This window comes from Mixophyes fleayi, chromosome 5 (genome assembly GCF_038048845.1).
Source record: "Mixophyes fleayi isolate aMixFle1 chromosome 5, aMixFle1.hap1, whole genome shotgun sequence".
In the NCBI taxonomy this organism is placed as follows: Eukaryota; Metazoa; Chordata; class Amphibia; order Anura; family Limnodynastidae; genus Mixophyes; species Mixophyes fleayi.
The window spans coordinates 78,567,855-78,584,688 of record NC_134406.1 but is presented as its reverse complement, the minus strand read 5'-3'; the positions used below and the strand labels follow the sequence as shown (position 1 = coordinate 78,584,688).

Here is a 16,834-nt window from a genome sequence, read left to right as displayed (position 1 = left end):
ATATACAGTATGTATAATTTCAGTAAATATTCACTTATGCTTTGAACTTATATATCTCATCAACACTAATCACAGAATTGTTAGAGACAACAGTTGTACATTGCACTGGAGAATTACTTTTATACATTTCTCTGCAGATATCCTAGTGAGCACAACGCCTACTCACCAAATGTCAGACTTTGAGTCATATCCCTGGTGTTTCAAGGCTTCAGGGCTCATATAATATGGTGTCCCAGTGAATGTTGTTGCCAGGTCACACGAGCCCATCAAAAGACGTGAAACCCCAAAATCCCCTGGAAACATTTGGAAGAAATATTTAAATTATAAACACATGTGCTATGATAATCTGTCTGGCTTTATATTAATGAGGATACAATCGGTTCATTTGGGAACATGGTAATGTTGTTAAAACAAATTATAGATATTTTTATTGCATACTGTAAAAACTAGCCTTAGTCTCTTTCTTTCTCTCTCCCCCTTTCTCCAGCAGCTAATATCACTGTGAGGGCAGAGAAGAGGATATGCTAGTAAAAGGATCTTTGTTTCTCTTAACAAACTTTTACTGTGATTTTTGTGATTCCTTATTACATGACCAGAAATGTCAGTTTTCCAGCCATCCTGTTGTAAGAGTCCAGACCCCTGCTTCTGCCTATATACAGCGGCAGGGATTAGAGCTTAGTTGCTCCCTCAATAGGTGTATAGTGGGCTGGTATGAAGAGATTAAACTGGACCTTTTTGCCACAATATAATCACCCAGTGCATACTATGTTATTGAGTGCATCCTCAGTTTGAGATTTACTAAACAAAATACAAAAGAGCTGAAATAAATGTTGTAGTAGTTCTGTTTATGGCACAGATAACAGTGCCATTTTGGATGTGTTTGGATAATCAATGCATACTTATGCATGATATAAATTTTAATCTCCTACTAATAAATCCAAGATGGCTTAAACACGTTTATTTCAGCTACTTATGCACATAGTAATGATAACGGTGTGCCCTGTAACATAATATGTACCGGATGATGAATGGTCAATATGTCCATTATGATAATATGATCTGCTCTGTGTAGTCTGTGAATATGACCTTGCCAGTATTACAGGGCAATGGTCACTTCTACTTACATCTTGTGTCTTGGCATACACAGCAATATGCACAGTCAATAAGGTAGCTGCTAGGACACTACAGGTGTCCTGGCTGAACACATTTGCAGACTCATAAATCAACTAGTACTCACAGATATACTGAAGGAGGAAGCCACAGTGTCAAGTTAGGGTTTTTTAATTACCAAAACAATGCCGCATAAAAGCAATATGATATATTTAAAGTTATGAGATAAACCACATAAGAGATTTAATAAATTAAATCAATGTTATGTTATATTGATTTTTTTCCCACTAGAAAACTTAATGGTGTATACAAGTTGCCACAGAACCCACACTTGACTCATACTTGAACCAAGTTGCATCAGACCTGTACAAAATTAACAGCACATTTTTCACTAAGCACTTGATCCACAATACTACTCTTAGTTCTGTTTCAGCTTCTCTATAGTTTTAAGGGTTAACTATTTTGCACAGAGCTGCTACACTGCTGCGACAAAATAAATGATGTAACCTGTTTACACACTGACGTTAACAAATTCCTGTGCTGCTGCATATCATTCGTGATTGGGTTTGACATGCCATGGTAACCAGTGCTTGCACTTGTGGGAGTCAATGTATAACAGTCCATTCCCCCCTTGCATTCACTTTCAGTCCTAGGTTCCAACAGTCTAACAGTAGCCTTTGCTGCTTGCCAAGTTCTATTATAGTGAATAGGGAAAGCAAGGGAATGTGAGAGTCCAAACTATTATCTTTTCAAAATGCATTGATCTTTGTCATCTAAAACATCAAGCTCATAATTAAATAGGTTATTTCACCAGAAAACAACAGAAAATAAGTGACCACAGAATGGAACAATGATTTCATGAACAATCAGAACAATCAACTCCATCCCAGCTATCATTTCAATAGGAATCTTTCCTTAGTTTGGATTTTGATTGGATAATGAAAGAGAGATGGACACTGGCATTGAGATTAGAGCGGGGACAGGAGGAAAAAGGGCATCTACCCCCCCAACCCCCACCCCCCTCCCTGTTCTGACTTCTGACTGTGTATACTGTCAATCTGTCTTTCAACAGTGACCAATGAGCTTTATGTGAGTACCTCTCTCTCCTCTGTTCTCTGGGCATAAAAACAGAACAAGGGAGTGAAATAGAAATAGCTGTGTGCAGACTTTGCTATCATTTGACAAGTTGCTTCAAAAATGGACAGCTTTCAGTACAAAAATCTTGCTGAATGACTGTATGTCAGCCATGGTGCTCAACCAGTACAATGACAGTGAATCATGGGAAATGACAGTCACATTCAATAATTCATGTCTGAAATGTGTAGGACTTTGCTGGAAGATATTCAGAAGCCTAATCTTTTTACTTAGCTTTCTAGTGGATACAAAATAAATTTCTATTGCTACAACTAAACATCAGTTAGCTATTTATAATACTGATGTTTATTGTATTACTGTTGTATGAAAGTATGCTTTCTGGTAATATTGTTATGTATTAATGCTTTTTTTTCTAAACTAGCAAAATAGTAAAGAAATACCTAGCTGTAATGACATATAGCACCTCAATTAGAACATGGCATATATCAATTTTTGTTTCATAAATATAAGCACTTTTATGCTTTTATTCATACCAAAATGTGTCCATATCTTGATTTCTACATATGTTAGACAAGTTAACCCGTGCATGATACTCATGCATTCTAGTCAAATCAAGCTACTTAAGGTGTAAAAAAGGTTCTTGTCATGCATTTGGGCCATAGCCCAGGCCTCCTCAGGGGAAGAGCGTTACTTCCCGACGTAAGCGCCCTTTTTTAACGTGGTTTTGTCCACATGTCACCACCTCTTCATTCTTCTCCATCATCTCATCCTTCATTTTCATCGCCACATCTATCCAGATGTCTATCCAGACACAGGGATCTCTCTCAGCGGTCCTAAGTATCACACTCCTCTCACTCTGTCACCCCCGGCAACCACCAACCACTCCCAACTGTCACCCCCGACAACCACCAACCACTCCCAACTGTCACTTCTCCTGCAAGAAATATATATATTTTTTTTTAAAATCTTTATAAACACTTTTAACAATTAACAAATTAAATTAACAAATTAAAAACATCTTAGTATACCAAATTTCAGCCCTTTCTGAATTATTTTTTCCACACACACTAAGAATTTAGTAGGTCAGTATATAACTCCGCCCAGCAGGTGGCGCTGCAGCTTGGTTTTATTTTTTACACACACAGACAGACTAACACACGCCACTAAGCATTTATATTATAGATTTCATCCCCTTACACCAGGAAAGACAGAACGGATGCGGGCAAGTATGTTACGACTTGCATTCTGCAGCTACTGTCTGCAGTGACTTTATTGGATTTGTTATGTATTCTACTTGTAGTACCATTGCCCACCAAAGGGGCCACTGTGCTACTTTGATTACTTTCCTTGATCACTGGGAGTTGTATCACCTTGCATGAGGCCTATACAAACCTGCCTGCTTCAAACGGTCTCGGCCAGATCATCAGGTCACTCCTGTGAGCATTTCCAAGTGCTTTGTTCCTGTGAGCATTCCCAGTGCTCAGCTCCTCTCTGCACTATCAAGTGCTCAGCTCCTCTCTGCACTATCAAGTGCTCAGCTCCTCTCTGCACTATCAAGTGCTCAGCTCCTGTTTGCACTATCAAGTGCTCAGCTCCTGTCTGCACTATCAAGTGCTCAGCTCCTGTCTGCACTATCAAGTGCTCAGCTCATGTCTGCACTATCAAGTGCTCAGCTCCTGTCTGCATTATCAAGTGCTCAGCTCCTGTCTGCATTACCTAGTGCTCAGCTCCTGTCTGCATTACCTAGTGCTCAGCTCCTGTCTGCATTACCTAGTGCTCAGTTCCTGTCTGCATTACCTAGTGCTCAGTTCCTGTCTGCATTACCTAGTGCTCAGCTCCTGTCTGCATTACCTAGTGCTCAGCTCCTGTCCGCATTACCAAGTTCTGTGAGTTCAGGTCTCTCATCAGGACTGGACTCCCTTTGTGAGACTTACCTGTGGTTGCAGTGCACCGCTATTTCAAGATCTGCTATTGTTACTCTCTCTACACCTGCTGCGCTGAATACCATCTACGGATCAGTTAAGTCTTCTTTATTGTTGTTCCCATTGAACTGTTACTCTGTCTTTTTATTTCTGTATATCTGTGCCACAATCCATGGTGGACTGTTATCTGTGTTTCTTAATAAAGCCACTTTAACCACTTACGCTTTCTCCGTGGTCATACCTGGGAAATCCTGACAAAGTGTAAGTTAAGTACAATAAAGGCATGCTATTATGCTGCCAGGGGATGCAACATAATGAGACTTTGATGCACGCCCACGACATATCTTTTGCGGGTATTGGAGGCCTGGTGTAGAGATACGCCGTGATGATGACTTTGACAATATCAGCACTGATTATCTGGTTGTGTACTGCCAGTGTACAGGTTGGGTACGTTTTAATAAGCGTTATAATTCCGGCATCGCTAATGCCTCCAAAAAAAACGAAACAATGAAAAAGCGAGTTGAAAATAACCAGACTTACCTTCAAGACGACGCTGGAGATACCCGAAGAAAGCAGCTTAATGACAGCAAGCCATTCTGATTGGAGAACTGACCGTCAATGCAGACTGACGTCATTGCGACGTCAGTCACTAGAAATTTAAAGCGGCAACACATTGTCCCCACATTGCCGCTTTAAATTTTTAGTGACAGACGTTGCAATGACGTCAGCCTGCATTGACGGTCAGTTCTCCAATCGGAATGGCTTGCTGTCATTAAGCTGCTTTCTTCAGGGATCTCCAGCGTCGTCTTGAAGGTAAGTCTGATTATTTTCAACTCGCTTTTTCATTGTTTCAGTTTTTTTGGAGGCATTAGCGATGTCGGAATGGTGGTAATTGGAAAAAACGATTACCACCGCAGTGTACTGACCGCTCCCATAGGCAAACTGAGGGGGGTTTCCTAGTGCCTGGAAACCCCCCTTCTAGCCTGGGGCACTATATAATTGAGGTGGATGGACCCTGCTCCCCCTTCACACAGCTCTACTTGAAAAGGGAAAGCTGCGTGCATCTAACAGTAGTGCACGCAGCATTGCCCATGTATATTATGGGGATAGGAAGAGTTGGAGAGCAGCCAAGTATTGTCTAAAATTATAGCCCCCATACATGCTGGTCATGCCCACTGGTGGCATGGTGTAGAAACCCCCCTCTACAAATCCTGCGTTTGCCTCCTGCCTCCAGCTGACAGTACTTCATTAATTAGTTTTGCAGCTATATTATATCAAGTTGTGGCCATCTATTTAGATGACTTATCTCCCATTTTCATTTGAAGATTCCTATAAAGTGGTAAACATATTTATTATTAACACTATTCTCTCTTGTGTAGAAGACACTTAATTACAATATATTTTGTATGAATAGGGTAATACGACTCACATTTACCATTAACACTGACAAGCTGCATTTCTATGCTATCGCTGGGTGTGCATTTGTATGCTAAAAATGGAAATACTGCTGTTTTTGAGTTGGATGTATTTTGAGATCAGTGTGGCTCAACATTCACACTTATTCATGCATTTTTTTTCAACATTTTTTACCTGTACTTTTGGGAAAGCCATGAGGCTGAAAAAGTAACCTAAAATATAACATGTCAATTTGATGTTCAGATAAATAACCCAAAACTTTTCATATCATTTAGCATGGTCAGGAAATCTTACCAATTTTAAGTAGATTATTTTTCAAAAATATATTCTTTGCTTTTAAATCTCTGTGAAGGATTCTCCTAGAAATACAAATAAATGGAGGTCAAATGAAAATACAAACATAAATCTGTTGCACTAAATGATTAATGTTTAAAGCACACATGATCTCATGCCAGGAAATCTGTCAAGCTAATAATTAGGCCGAGAGCATCATCATACTGAAACAAAAGGAAACAAGATGAATAGGAAGCAAGCATGTATATATAATTAAGCTGGCAGCCAACATAGAAGTAACAGAGATCAATTTCGCTGAAAGAAAAAAAAAACTTAAACAAATACAGTTAATTAATGCAGGAATAATCCAATCTCAATGTACGATATGGCTCAGTAGAGGATCTACATACAGTATAATCCATATAAATATGTAACTAAACATTGGTTAAATGTAATGCAAAATTATACAAAATCATAAATGCTAAAAAAATTATTCTCAAACACAAAAGGTTAAGCCAATATCAATAGGAAAATTGCATTAATCATAATGTAAAATACAACTTTTTTTTTAATTTTGTTTTTTATTTGAGCGATGGATGGTGAAGTAGTCTATCAACCATGGTCCTTAAAGTCACCCCTAATTGAAGTGATACTTTAGAAACAAGTTTTTTTTCAACTCCATACCAGATGAGTAAATTAGAAACAGATAAAAAAAAGTTAATTAGTAAAATAAAGGGCTGATTTACTGACAGTCTAGGTAGTGCAAAAAGTTCAGTGTGTATTGACCCCTCCAGCTGACAGTACTTCATTCATTAGTTTGGCAGCTATATTATATCAAGTTGTGCAAATGAATATTACTTGAATTGTCCTTTTTGTTTCAAACAACAGGAATGGTCATTTTTAGTGAACTTTTAAAAAGAAGCTGTCATAAATGCAGCAATGTTATAAAACAATTGTGCATTAACATATAGTAGGCCACAATGGGAAGTTTTATTTTGTGCAAATAAGTTTTGTTTTTTTTAGCTGAAATATTGTCTGCGAGACTGTCTCTACAAAGAAGCCAGCAGGGTCATACTGATTGACACAGCTTTCTTGCTTAGCAGTGGTTGCTGCCTCCAGTGGACAACAGCTGTAGTGCTGTTATACACTCACATGCCATATCCTTGTCCATGGTGCTGAAACAGTTAGATATTGCAAAACTACACTGCAAAGGGAGAACTGCAATCACACAGATCCATAGCATATTATTCTAGGCCCTTAAAACACTCCATCAAAGTTAGTGGAGTAATAAAGCATTGTACAGTATATCCGGCATATAATGATATCTACTGGTAACAACCGCTAAGACACATGCTGAATAAAATAGAATTTCCTGTTATTGCAGATAAACATTTCCACAAACTGCAGTGAGTTTGCATTAAAACCACAGTACCATTAATATTCAATTATATTAAAAATATGGCATATGCTATTAAGATTAGTGTCAGGCAAGCTACAAAACTCCAACATTTTGCTTAAACACAATTACACACATATAAAACTGTAGATACTGTATGTTGGGGGTTTCAGATAAAAGTTACTGCTTTTCTTGGGTCACTTAACCAACAGATTATTAGGAGCAATCTAGACTGTACAAGGGGGAACTGGAAAGGTTCACAATTCTATTCATGCTGGTGCATGTTTTGCCTTGTTTATTAGCATCAGCAGAAAGTTACTTACCTTTTATTAGTCACAATGTTTTTTTTTACTATTATACAAAAGTGTTACTGACAGTAGCCATGGTAACCATGTCACTTTTTTTCAAAGTGGCCTAATTACACTATAGTCTTATATAAGACTAACATATTACAGTTGTGTGAGCTCCTGTAATCAGCAAAAATATATTTTATGCATGAAAAATATTTTACCTCTCATGCATGTAACTGACACCAAGCAGTAGCTGGATAAACCATTCTGTCACTTGACTTTCAGGAATTACATCTTCATTGTTCTTAAATTCTTGTATTTTACAGTCAAGGTCACGACCCTAAAATTGAAATAGAGAAATTCATTATTAATACATATAAAGATATGGAATGTATACACAGAATGCTAGGGGCTAAAGTTGATCACTAACATTAAAATCTGATCTCGTGATACCATCATGTTACATATTTAATCATGTTTTTCAAAAACTGCATGGGTAACAATATATTAAATACAATCAGATGTAAATGTCTCAATCGATCAATAATACATTCGAGAAAGGTGGCATTTATCAACTGAAATGGTCCTACTGAGACGTCTGTATTGTAATCATGCTTCTCCACACCCACAAACGATAACAGTTAACTAACCAACACCTATTTTCCGGGTGTTCCACCCGGCTGTTTTTACTTGCCACCCGGCTCCTGGAGCCCAACAGAGGCATATTATAATATAATAAACCATTGTTGTCCTGTTTTAACAAACACTATGTGATGACTACAGCCAGCAGTGTGTGCTAGACCAGTGCTGGTAGGTGTGGGCAATAAATTCCAACATTTTTCAATATGATTGCAAAGTATTACCAACTGCACCCACCTGGCTACTTCTTAATGCCACCCAGCTGGCAAAATTCTGGGGCAAACACTGGATACAGGAATATGGCATTGCTATTCAAACAAGAATATGAACATTAAGAATAATGAATCTGTGTATTCTAAAATAGAGTATAACAGAGGATAAACGCACTTATAGATAAATAGTCCTGTTTATTACTATCATATAGGAATGAATACTAAAAGAATCAAGAGTTAAAAAAACTAAATAATGAGTGGGAGCTCTGCAAGTAATACAAAACTACTAGCCAAAAATAATATAAATCTCTGCACATTTTGAAAAAGTATAAATTACAAACCGTAGTATTTTTAATTAGCATCAAATGTATTATCCCTTTTTAGGAAAAGTATTGTCCCATAAAAATATATATTTTCAAAGTCTACCATCTATTACTTTTGTACCGTTAATTAATTGCAACTTTTACTTTTTTCTCTCCTAAAATACTGCTTGTTGGTGTCTCACTTATGTGTTAAATAAGTCATGAAAGAGAGGGGACATCGGTACTGTATTTTATGTACATTTTAATGTTTTAGTTACATTAGTCTATGTGTGCATAACTGTGATTACCATACCAAATGGGCCTAGCCTGTACAAAAGGCATCCATTTGAAAGTAATGGGAACAATCACTGCCAATTCAGAGGACATGTAAAATTAAGTTTGGGTGGGGGGCTTAAATGGCTCTGCAGAACCCACTAAATGTTAATGCCTCCCTGGTTGTGTAGTCTTTACTATACTGATGTCACAAAAGAGGGAGTAGCAGCATTTGCTCACTGGACCTACATATTATGAGCCCCATGTTGCAGTGAACATGAATATAAGAATCACGTACAAACATTAATTTGACTAAACTAATAGAGATACTTCTCAAGCACTCCACATGAGTTCTGCCATTTTATTCAGTGGTCTACTGCCTTGATAAAAAACCACTCGGTTGAAACGCGTTTGGGAATTACCAATGTGGTTGACCCAGTACTTGTTACTAGAGTTGTGAAGAAGTACTGCAGAAAGCAATGGAAATATCCTTGGAACTTTAGTTCTGCTAAAATCTCTATTACATCTGGTAGTAGTACTTGCTACACCCCAGTGGAGGACACTAATTTTGTATATATTGGTTTTAATAATATGTGTGTATTTTAAGTGTATTTTTAAGTTATATTAAGATATATTATAAAGGGTAATATGATCTTTTGCCCTGTTTTCACTCTTATCGGACATATATAGTGAAGGATTAAGACTGGAAAACCTTGTAGGACCCTCATCTTCTCACGGGTACCTTCTAGAGAATATATGCTCCATTTTAAGTGAGTGCAGTTACAAAGGGGGTTCACTTCTACACCTGATTATTATTTTTTTTATTGCCTATGTTTCTATTTTTTATTTGTGGAATAATGGTAGTTATTTACCACAATGGTCATACATTTTATATCACATATTTATGTGGTGATAAGGGTGGAGTTATTTGTTGTTATATAAGTTACACTAGATTTTTCTCTTGTATATTTTATTATTAGATACACCAATTGAATTTATTACTAAATTGCACTACAATACTTACATTCAAAAAGAATCTACACAGAGAAGAATTATGATGGACACTTTATGCACATGAATTGAAGATTACTGTATGTATAAAAAGTGCATATAACGTTTCTGTGGATTTGGGTATTTGTGGTAGGCACACACAATACAATTGACTGTATAGGAGAGTGTAACAATTGATGCTGTTTTGGAGGATAGATTAATTGGATTAAAGCATATATAAGGATTTTAAGAATACATGTTCTATGTGATGTATCATCCCTTATTTATGAGATTTGGTATCATTTATACACATATTTTGACATAATTCTTGTGACAGCTACAGACATTACATCATTTTTGGCAGGATTTTAAGATGTAGCTACCTGCTGAGAAGACAGAAAATGACAAATATTGAGTCTTTCATCTGATTTATAAATAGAACAACATTGAATTAAATTTTGCTGACTATATATGATAAATGCAGCAAAAATGCTGGAAGCTCTTATAAGGCAAAATAAGGCAACATGTTAAGTCCCATGTTAACCGAAATTGTACTTTTATTTAACAAAAAAACATTTTGTTATGTTAAGCAAGAAAAACCCTATATAACATGCATTATAATATATAATAAATAATTCTTGAGTATAACATCTCTTCAACGTGTTATGTCAACTCTACATGAGAATCAATAAGAAACATTGTAAAACACGCATATAGCTATAGATAATAATGTGATTTGTATAAATTAGAAAGGCGCACAGCCATCCTAATCCTCTACATTTGCACTGTATCAAAAACTACAGAAGGTGCAGTTTTTTATACTAATTTAATAGCATATCTATTGCTTACATTTATCTTACAGAAATTGTGTAATGTCACTTTATAAAGATTTGTTTTGTTAATATATGTCCTAGTAGCAAAAACATGCAGTACAATTTTCTGCTGAAATGATATAATTATAATGTTTCAGTGTGCTGCAATGGGCGAGAGCAACTATTGTAATAATGATGCACAAAAAGTACATATGTGTTCAACACAAATGATGTGTGTAGCACATCACTATATGAAACAATATTCATACTGCCAATTTGTTATTGAAATGGGCTAGACAGCTATCTGCCCCAAACCCCCTTTCTCCAACTGCTTCATTTAACACAATCAGCTAGCGGGTACTGTAGCACTGTCAGAAGAAGACATCACATTACTGGCTACAAGGTGACCACATGACTCAAATAATATTACACCTTTTTCCAACTAGGAACGACCACTGCTTCAGTCTTCTTCAGATGATGGCCTTAAATTGTGGGCCACGGAATGCTCAAGCCCTTTATACACCTACCTGGCACTATGTGACGGCCACTGGTTCTAGTTGTGATTGGCCATAGAAGGCAAGTTGGAATCTGTTCACAAGAAATCAAATCCTACTCTTTATCAAACTGAAAGCTCCCCCACCTAAACCATCCCTGCCCATCACTGCCAAAACGTGTGGTCAGCATTTAATGACATTTAATACCAGGTATCTGAACAATTGCATTTACCTGTTACATCTGATGGAATGGCACCTTTCAGAGAGGAGAGCAAAGTCCAATAACTATTTGAGATCAGGGACAGTCAGCATACAAAAACAGAGTCCAGTAAACAGTCCGAGGTCAGGGTCAGAAGAGTTAAGAAAGGTTCAATTCATAGTCCAGATGACAACAGACAGGCACTACGCACATGTTCAGCACACTGAAACACAACAAACTATCACTAGCAGGTGTCCAAGAGAGGAAGCCTAATTAAGCCTAGAAAGACATTGAGTTATGATTTGGAAGACAATCCTCCTAATCACATGGCCCACCAAGCCTGTAAACCTAAGAAAAAGCAATACCTATGAATACACTCTGGTCTGTTGTTAAGAGCATAGGAGAGGAGCATAAACTTCTGTTTTACGATGCTGGCTGCAGTCACTTAGCAACTAGTATTGTAAGTTGGAAGAACAGTGGCATCTGACTGAAAGACCAGCAATCATCCCTACGCAGTGGAATTGACCACTACCGGGCATGCTGCTGATCATAGGATGTATTTGGTAGACAATTGTGTAGCACGTTGTTGCGTTCCAAAATGAAAGCAAAAAGAGTAAGGGAACCATAATAAAATGCATCCAATAAAAATACTGAACTAATATAAAATGCTAAGTTTAACTGTAATAAGGTGTTTTACACAACAAGTAGGAAATAGTATTTTGATGACATTTTAATAAATATCAGCCTCTACATGTCAGCTTTTTTGTGAATTTTACTGTACCCTTGTCACATCAAACCTTGCTGGTCATAAATCATGCCTAATTATGATAAATGTATTACTATAGGAAAAAGTGGATTGCATTTTTGATAAATCAACTCTTCTTACATTTAGCTTCTGAAGAAGTTGCTGACAACGCATGCATGACTAAGTTTATGTTTGAAAATAATAGCTTGTTCTGCTCTTTTTGAGTACTGGTAGAATCAAACAAATATATCTTTAACAAAAATGTGTATTTCATACAAATACAAATGCAAGCTTACAATAATTTCTGATTCTGTAGAGCAGGAGCCAAGAAAATATGGTATGATTGTCACTCTAGGCTAAATGTGCACAAACTGTTGGAGGAGCATCATTTCTTTCTGGGGTCTCCAGATTCTCATATATACAAAACATTTTATTATTAGTCTTTTGGGAGTTTCAGAACAATGGCACACTGGTTGACTCCTAGGGGTAAATGTATCAATCTGCAGTTTTTGCAAGTTGCCGATAATCGACAACTTTGCTTGGGCAGATTTCAACTTGTCTTTAAAGACATTGCCGTTTTGAAATCTGCCCTGCAAAATTATCTGTTATTGGCGGCTTGCAAAAACCACAGATTGATACATTTATGCCCTAGGTGCAAGAAATTTGAGTAATGATGGTCTGACTCTAGGCCAAACTAAGGTAATTTTCAATGCTTTGCTTTATTAATCTGCTATGATTGGATAATATAATACAATATGTCAGGTAAATGCACTGTATTTGAAGTAGACCGCTTCTCCCAAACATGCACATAACTGGGATCTTAAACAGACCATCAATTTTATCCAATGTTTATGAAATGATTATGAAAGTATGGAGCAAGCTGTATGCTACAGTAACAGATATATCATTTATTACCAATGTACATCCTCATTCTGATGTTAATAAGTAACTTTAGAACACATCCTATGATTACTATAGCTATTTCTAAATTATTATATTTACTAGCTTAGCATTACTTTCTAGATTTTTTCAATAATAATTAAGACTGAGAAGATATCCTATAATTAAAGAATTATTGTCCCCTCTGTGACATTCTTTGTCATCTATTCAAAGCTTGTACCACAAAAAAATCCTCTCCTCCTCTCTGGTTTACATGAACAAATAGCATCTACGATCCCCCTTCTCCATGCCAGTACTCCTCAATGGTTTACTGGTATAGAGCATTGGCACAGAACAGGGGAATGATGGTTGCTGCAAGACTATCATCATCATTTATTTATACAGCGCAACTAATTTCACAGAGCTGTACAGAAAACTCATTCACATCAGTCCCTGCCCACTTGGAGCTTACAATCTAAATCCCCTAACATACTAAAGGCAATTTAATAGCAGCCAATTAACCTACCTACCTGTATGTTTTTGGAGTGTGGGAGGAAACCGGAGCACCCGGAGGATGATCAAGAAAGGAATCCAACGGCCAGAACATCAAGTCTACATAGAATTGCAGACCCCAGAAAGGTACAACGAGAAGAATAATTAAGTCAAGGCAGGCAGAGATCAGACAAAAGAGTCAAGATCATCCGCTAACATTTTGCACCGGAGCAATGAGGCCATTCTCTACAACACCAGGGGAGATATTTCTTGAGGTATATGTTTGCTATTGCATATCACTTTTAGTAAAAGACCAGGTATATCACATGTCATCAAAGAAGGCAGCAACATTTAATTTAGCATTTATGAACTTTTTGCTCCATTCTATTTTTCCCCCAGAACCAGACAACTCACATAGATGCTTCATTTGTTTGTGCCCCACATTGTATATATTTTTTAAGTTATATTGTTATTTAGATTTGTGGCCATCTATTACAGCAGCACAAAACAACTCTTAATTGTGTATATACAGCTAGTTTTAGCATTAAAAAAAAAGATAGAGCTTATTTTTATAGAAATCTTTGCCATCATATCACAATCTGTAAACTGCTGAGGTATCTCTCATGAAAGGTTATTAGAAATACTATTTCTGATAGTGATCTGTATTCACCTTTGGTTGATGACCTTGTCACATAACAGCTTGACCATGACTTTCCTAAGCATGTATGGCAAAGGTCTAGAGAGATGTTATTAATCTGATATGTCAGCATCCTCTGTATATAAATGAACTCATTGAGGATAGTTGTAGAAAATACATAAGCAAGGCCCTATCGATTTTATATATATATGTCTTCTTATACAAGGGTATATCTTCTTATACAAGTATTCAACACTTTTCCCTTTTCATACCACATAACTTGAAAGGGTCAATTTACGAATTCCTAAATTCCCACCCACTCTGTGTGTTCCACGTTGGATTATTTGTATGAAAAAACTTGTACTATTTGCAAATTTAACATATTTAAAATGCACATATTGAAAAAATGTGTTGTCGCATTAATCTGTTCCATACCATGTAAGTTTGATATTAAAATATAGTCTTTGTTACAGATTCTATTTATACTTCTTACAATCTTTATAGAATGATCAAATATAAGTGCAATAATAATTCTAATAAAGAAAAATAAGGAAATACACACATACTTTTTTATCTCACTGTTATATTCACATTCACTTTTCTATATTTCACTGTTTTTATTAATATTAAACTATGTTGGTTCAATTTATTAAAGGTTAAGTTTTATCAATCAATAGAGGCATACACAAATCTATCTATTTGGTAGTGAATAAGACTGTAGTGCACCAATTCATGCCGGTGCTTTTTCTTTTCTTCTTAAAATCCACACATATAATTTAAAATGACAGTAATGTATAGTACAGCAGTCTTTTATTAGCAAAGCTATATACAGAACATCGATTCGAAATTTTAAGAAGTGGGTGCCAAAGGAGGACATTAATATGCAAATACAATGAAACTAATTGGTATGGGTGCTAAAAAGACATGTATTTGAATGAACACAGCTAAACTAATAATTACTGCTGTGCATAGTAAAATATGCCTAAACAGGCTTATATCTTCAACAGCAAAACAAGTAAATGGCATTACGCTCAGGAGTAAGTAGACGACTTAATGAAGATGCCCATTCAATTTGTTTGTTCAAAATATGTATGTAAGTCACATGAAGACATGTTAAAAAATGAATTACTAAAAATCGTCAAAGTGCACATTAGTTCTCATGTATTTTATCCATTTTCCCAGTGCCCTAATCCACTTGACATTTAGGATTCCTTCGTATGCTGCCAGCACAGGGAGTAGCATTAGCTGACAAATTCAATGGTACAGAAAGAGAGCAGGGGGTAAATGTATGTATCTCCGGATTCTTCATCTCCGGCGAGTTCAGCCTCTTCAGCGCTTAAATTTAAAGCGGCGCTGCCTTGTAAAAGGAAGTTTCCCTTTACAAGGCAGCACCGCTTTAAATTTAAGCACTGAAGAGGCTGAACTCGCCGGAGATGAAGAATCCGGAGATACATACATTTACCCCCAGGTATAAGAGCGCTAGCTACTATCTTATCTTATGTTTCCACCACAATGCAGCAGGAAAGTTAACAATGAATTACAAATGATCTTATTATCAAGGAGGGGGGGTATAATTTGTTTTAAGTTGCATGGAGTTCCCTTATAAATTCAATACTGTAAAGAAAATTGGTGTTTATAGATATATTAAATGACAGGAAGAAAGGTTTCTACGTATATTTTCATATTTTAAAACTTTAAATATCTATGTATTGTATATTGTATATGTAATCATATTTTCTTGTTTACTATGTAGTTTGAATCGAAAACATATCCCATTGAGAGATAGGCAAATTTACAGCGTCATGCTCTGCAAATCTTTTTGAGTCATTTGGTGAACAGGTCTATTTTTATTAAACATTTCACTCAAATTTTTTATTTTGGTTCAAGGCATAATCAAGCCATCTAGCCCAGGCATGGCCAACCTGTGGCTCTCCAGGTGTTATGAAACTACAAGTTCCAGCATACCTTGCCAGCTATCGGCTGGCTATCTACTGGCAAAGCATGCTGGGGCTTGTAGTTTCACAACACCCGGAGAGCCACAGGTCGGTCAGGCCTGGTCTAGGCAATGAAGGGAGATTTCTTTTTTTACTTTATACCGTATTACAATCACACACTTATTACATGATTTAACAAAGGATCGAGATTGCAAAATCACCCAAAATCCTCTAGGTTACAAAAACTGTCTCACTCATCTATAGTTCTATACATCTCACCTACTCTATTTGTACTCTATTCCCTGTGCAGATAAAACCTAAAATATTTTCATTGTCAAGAAATATTTTGTATTAAACAAAGCTACTTTTATTGCTGGTTGGTGTATCATTTAAAAAAATCTGTATTGCATAATGAACTGCAAAGTTTCTATATGACATTTTGTGCCTGATTCATTAAGGCACGCCAAACTAACGTTTTCTTTTAAAACGCACGTAAATCAAGCATGTCTGTATACAACTACAAGCGGATCTGAGAAGTGTCTCATATTGAATACTGAAAATACGCAGAATGCACAGACAAAGAAAAAGTATTAAATTATTGTCACCTGTTAATAATATAGGGCCCGATTCATTAAGGAAAGTTAAGTAAAAAATTGAGTAAATAGTGTGCTGGACAAACCCATGTTACAATGCAAGGGGTGCAAATTAGTTTGCTATTTTGCGC

At 36.4% G+C, this 16,834-nt stretch overlaps 1 protein-coding gene across 1 annotated transcript in view; it reads right to left on the bottom strand.

Annotated features, from left to right (window-relative positions):
• NEK11 (NIMA related kinase 11) overlaps window positions 1–16,834 on the bottom strand; it is a 207,254-nt gene that overhangs the window by 118,250 nt on the left and 72,170 nt on the right. The window contains exons 4-6 of the mRNA XM_075212438.1: window positions 7,724–7,842; window positions 5,838–5,902; window positions 167–293 (exon numbers count right to left, since the gene is read on the bottom strand). Of these exons, the coding sequence (XP_075068539.1) occupies window positions 167–293; window positions 5,838–5,902; window positions 7,724–7,842 (311 nt within the window). The remainder of the gene's footprint in view (window positions 1–166; window positions 294–5,837; window positions 5,903–7,723; window positions 7,843–16,834) is intronic.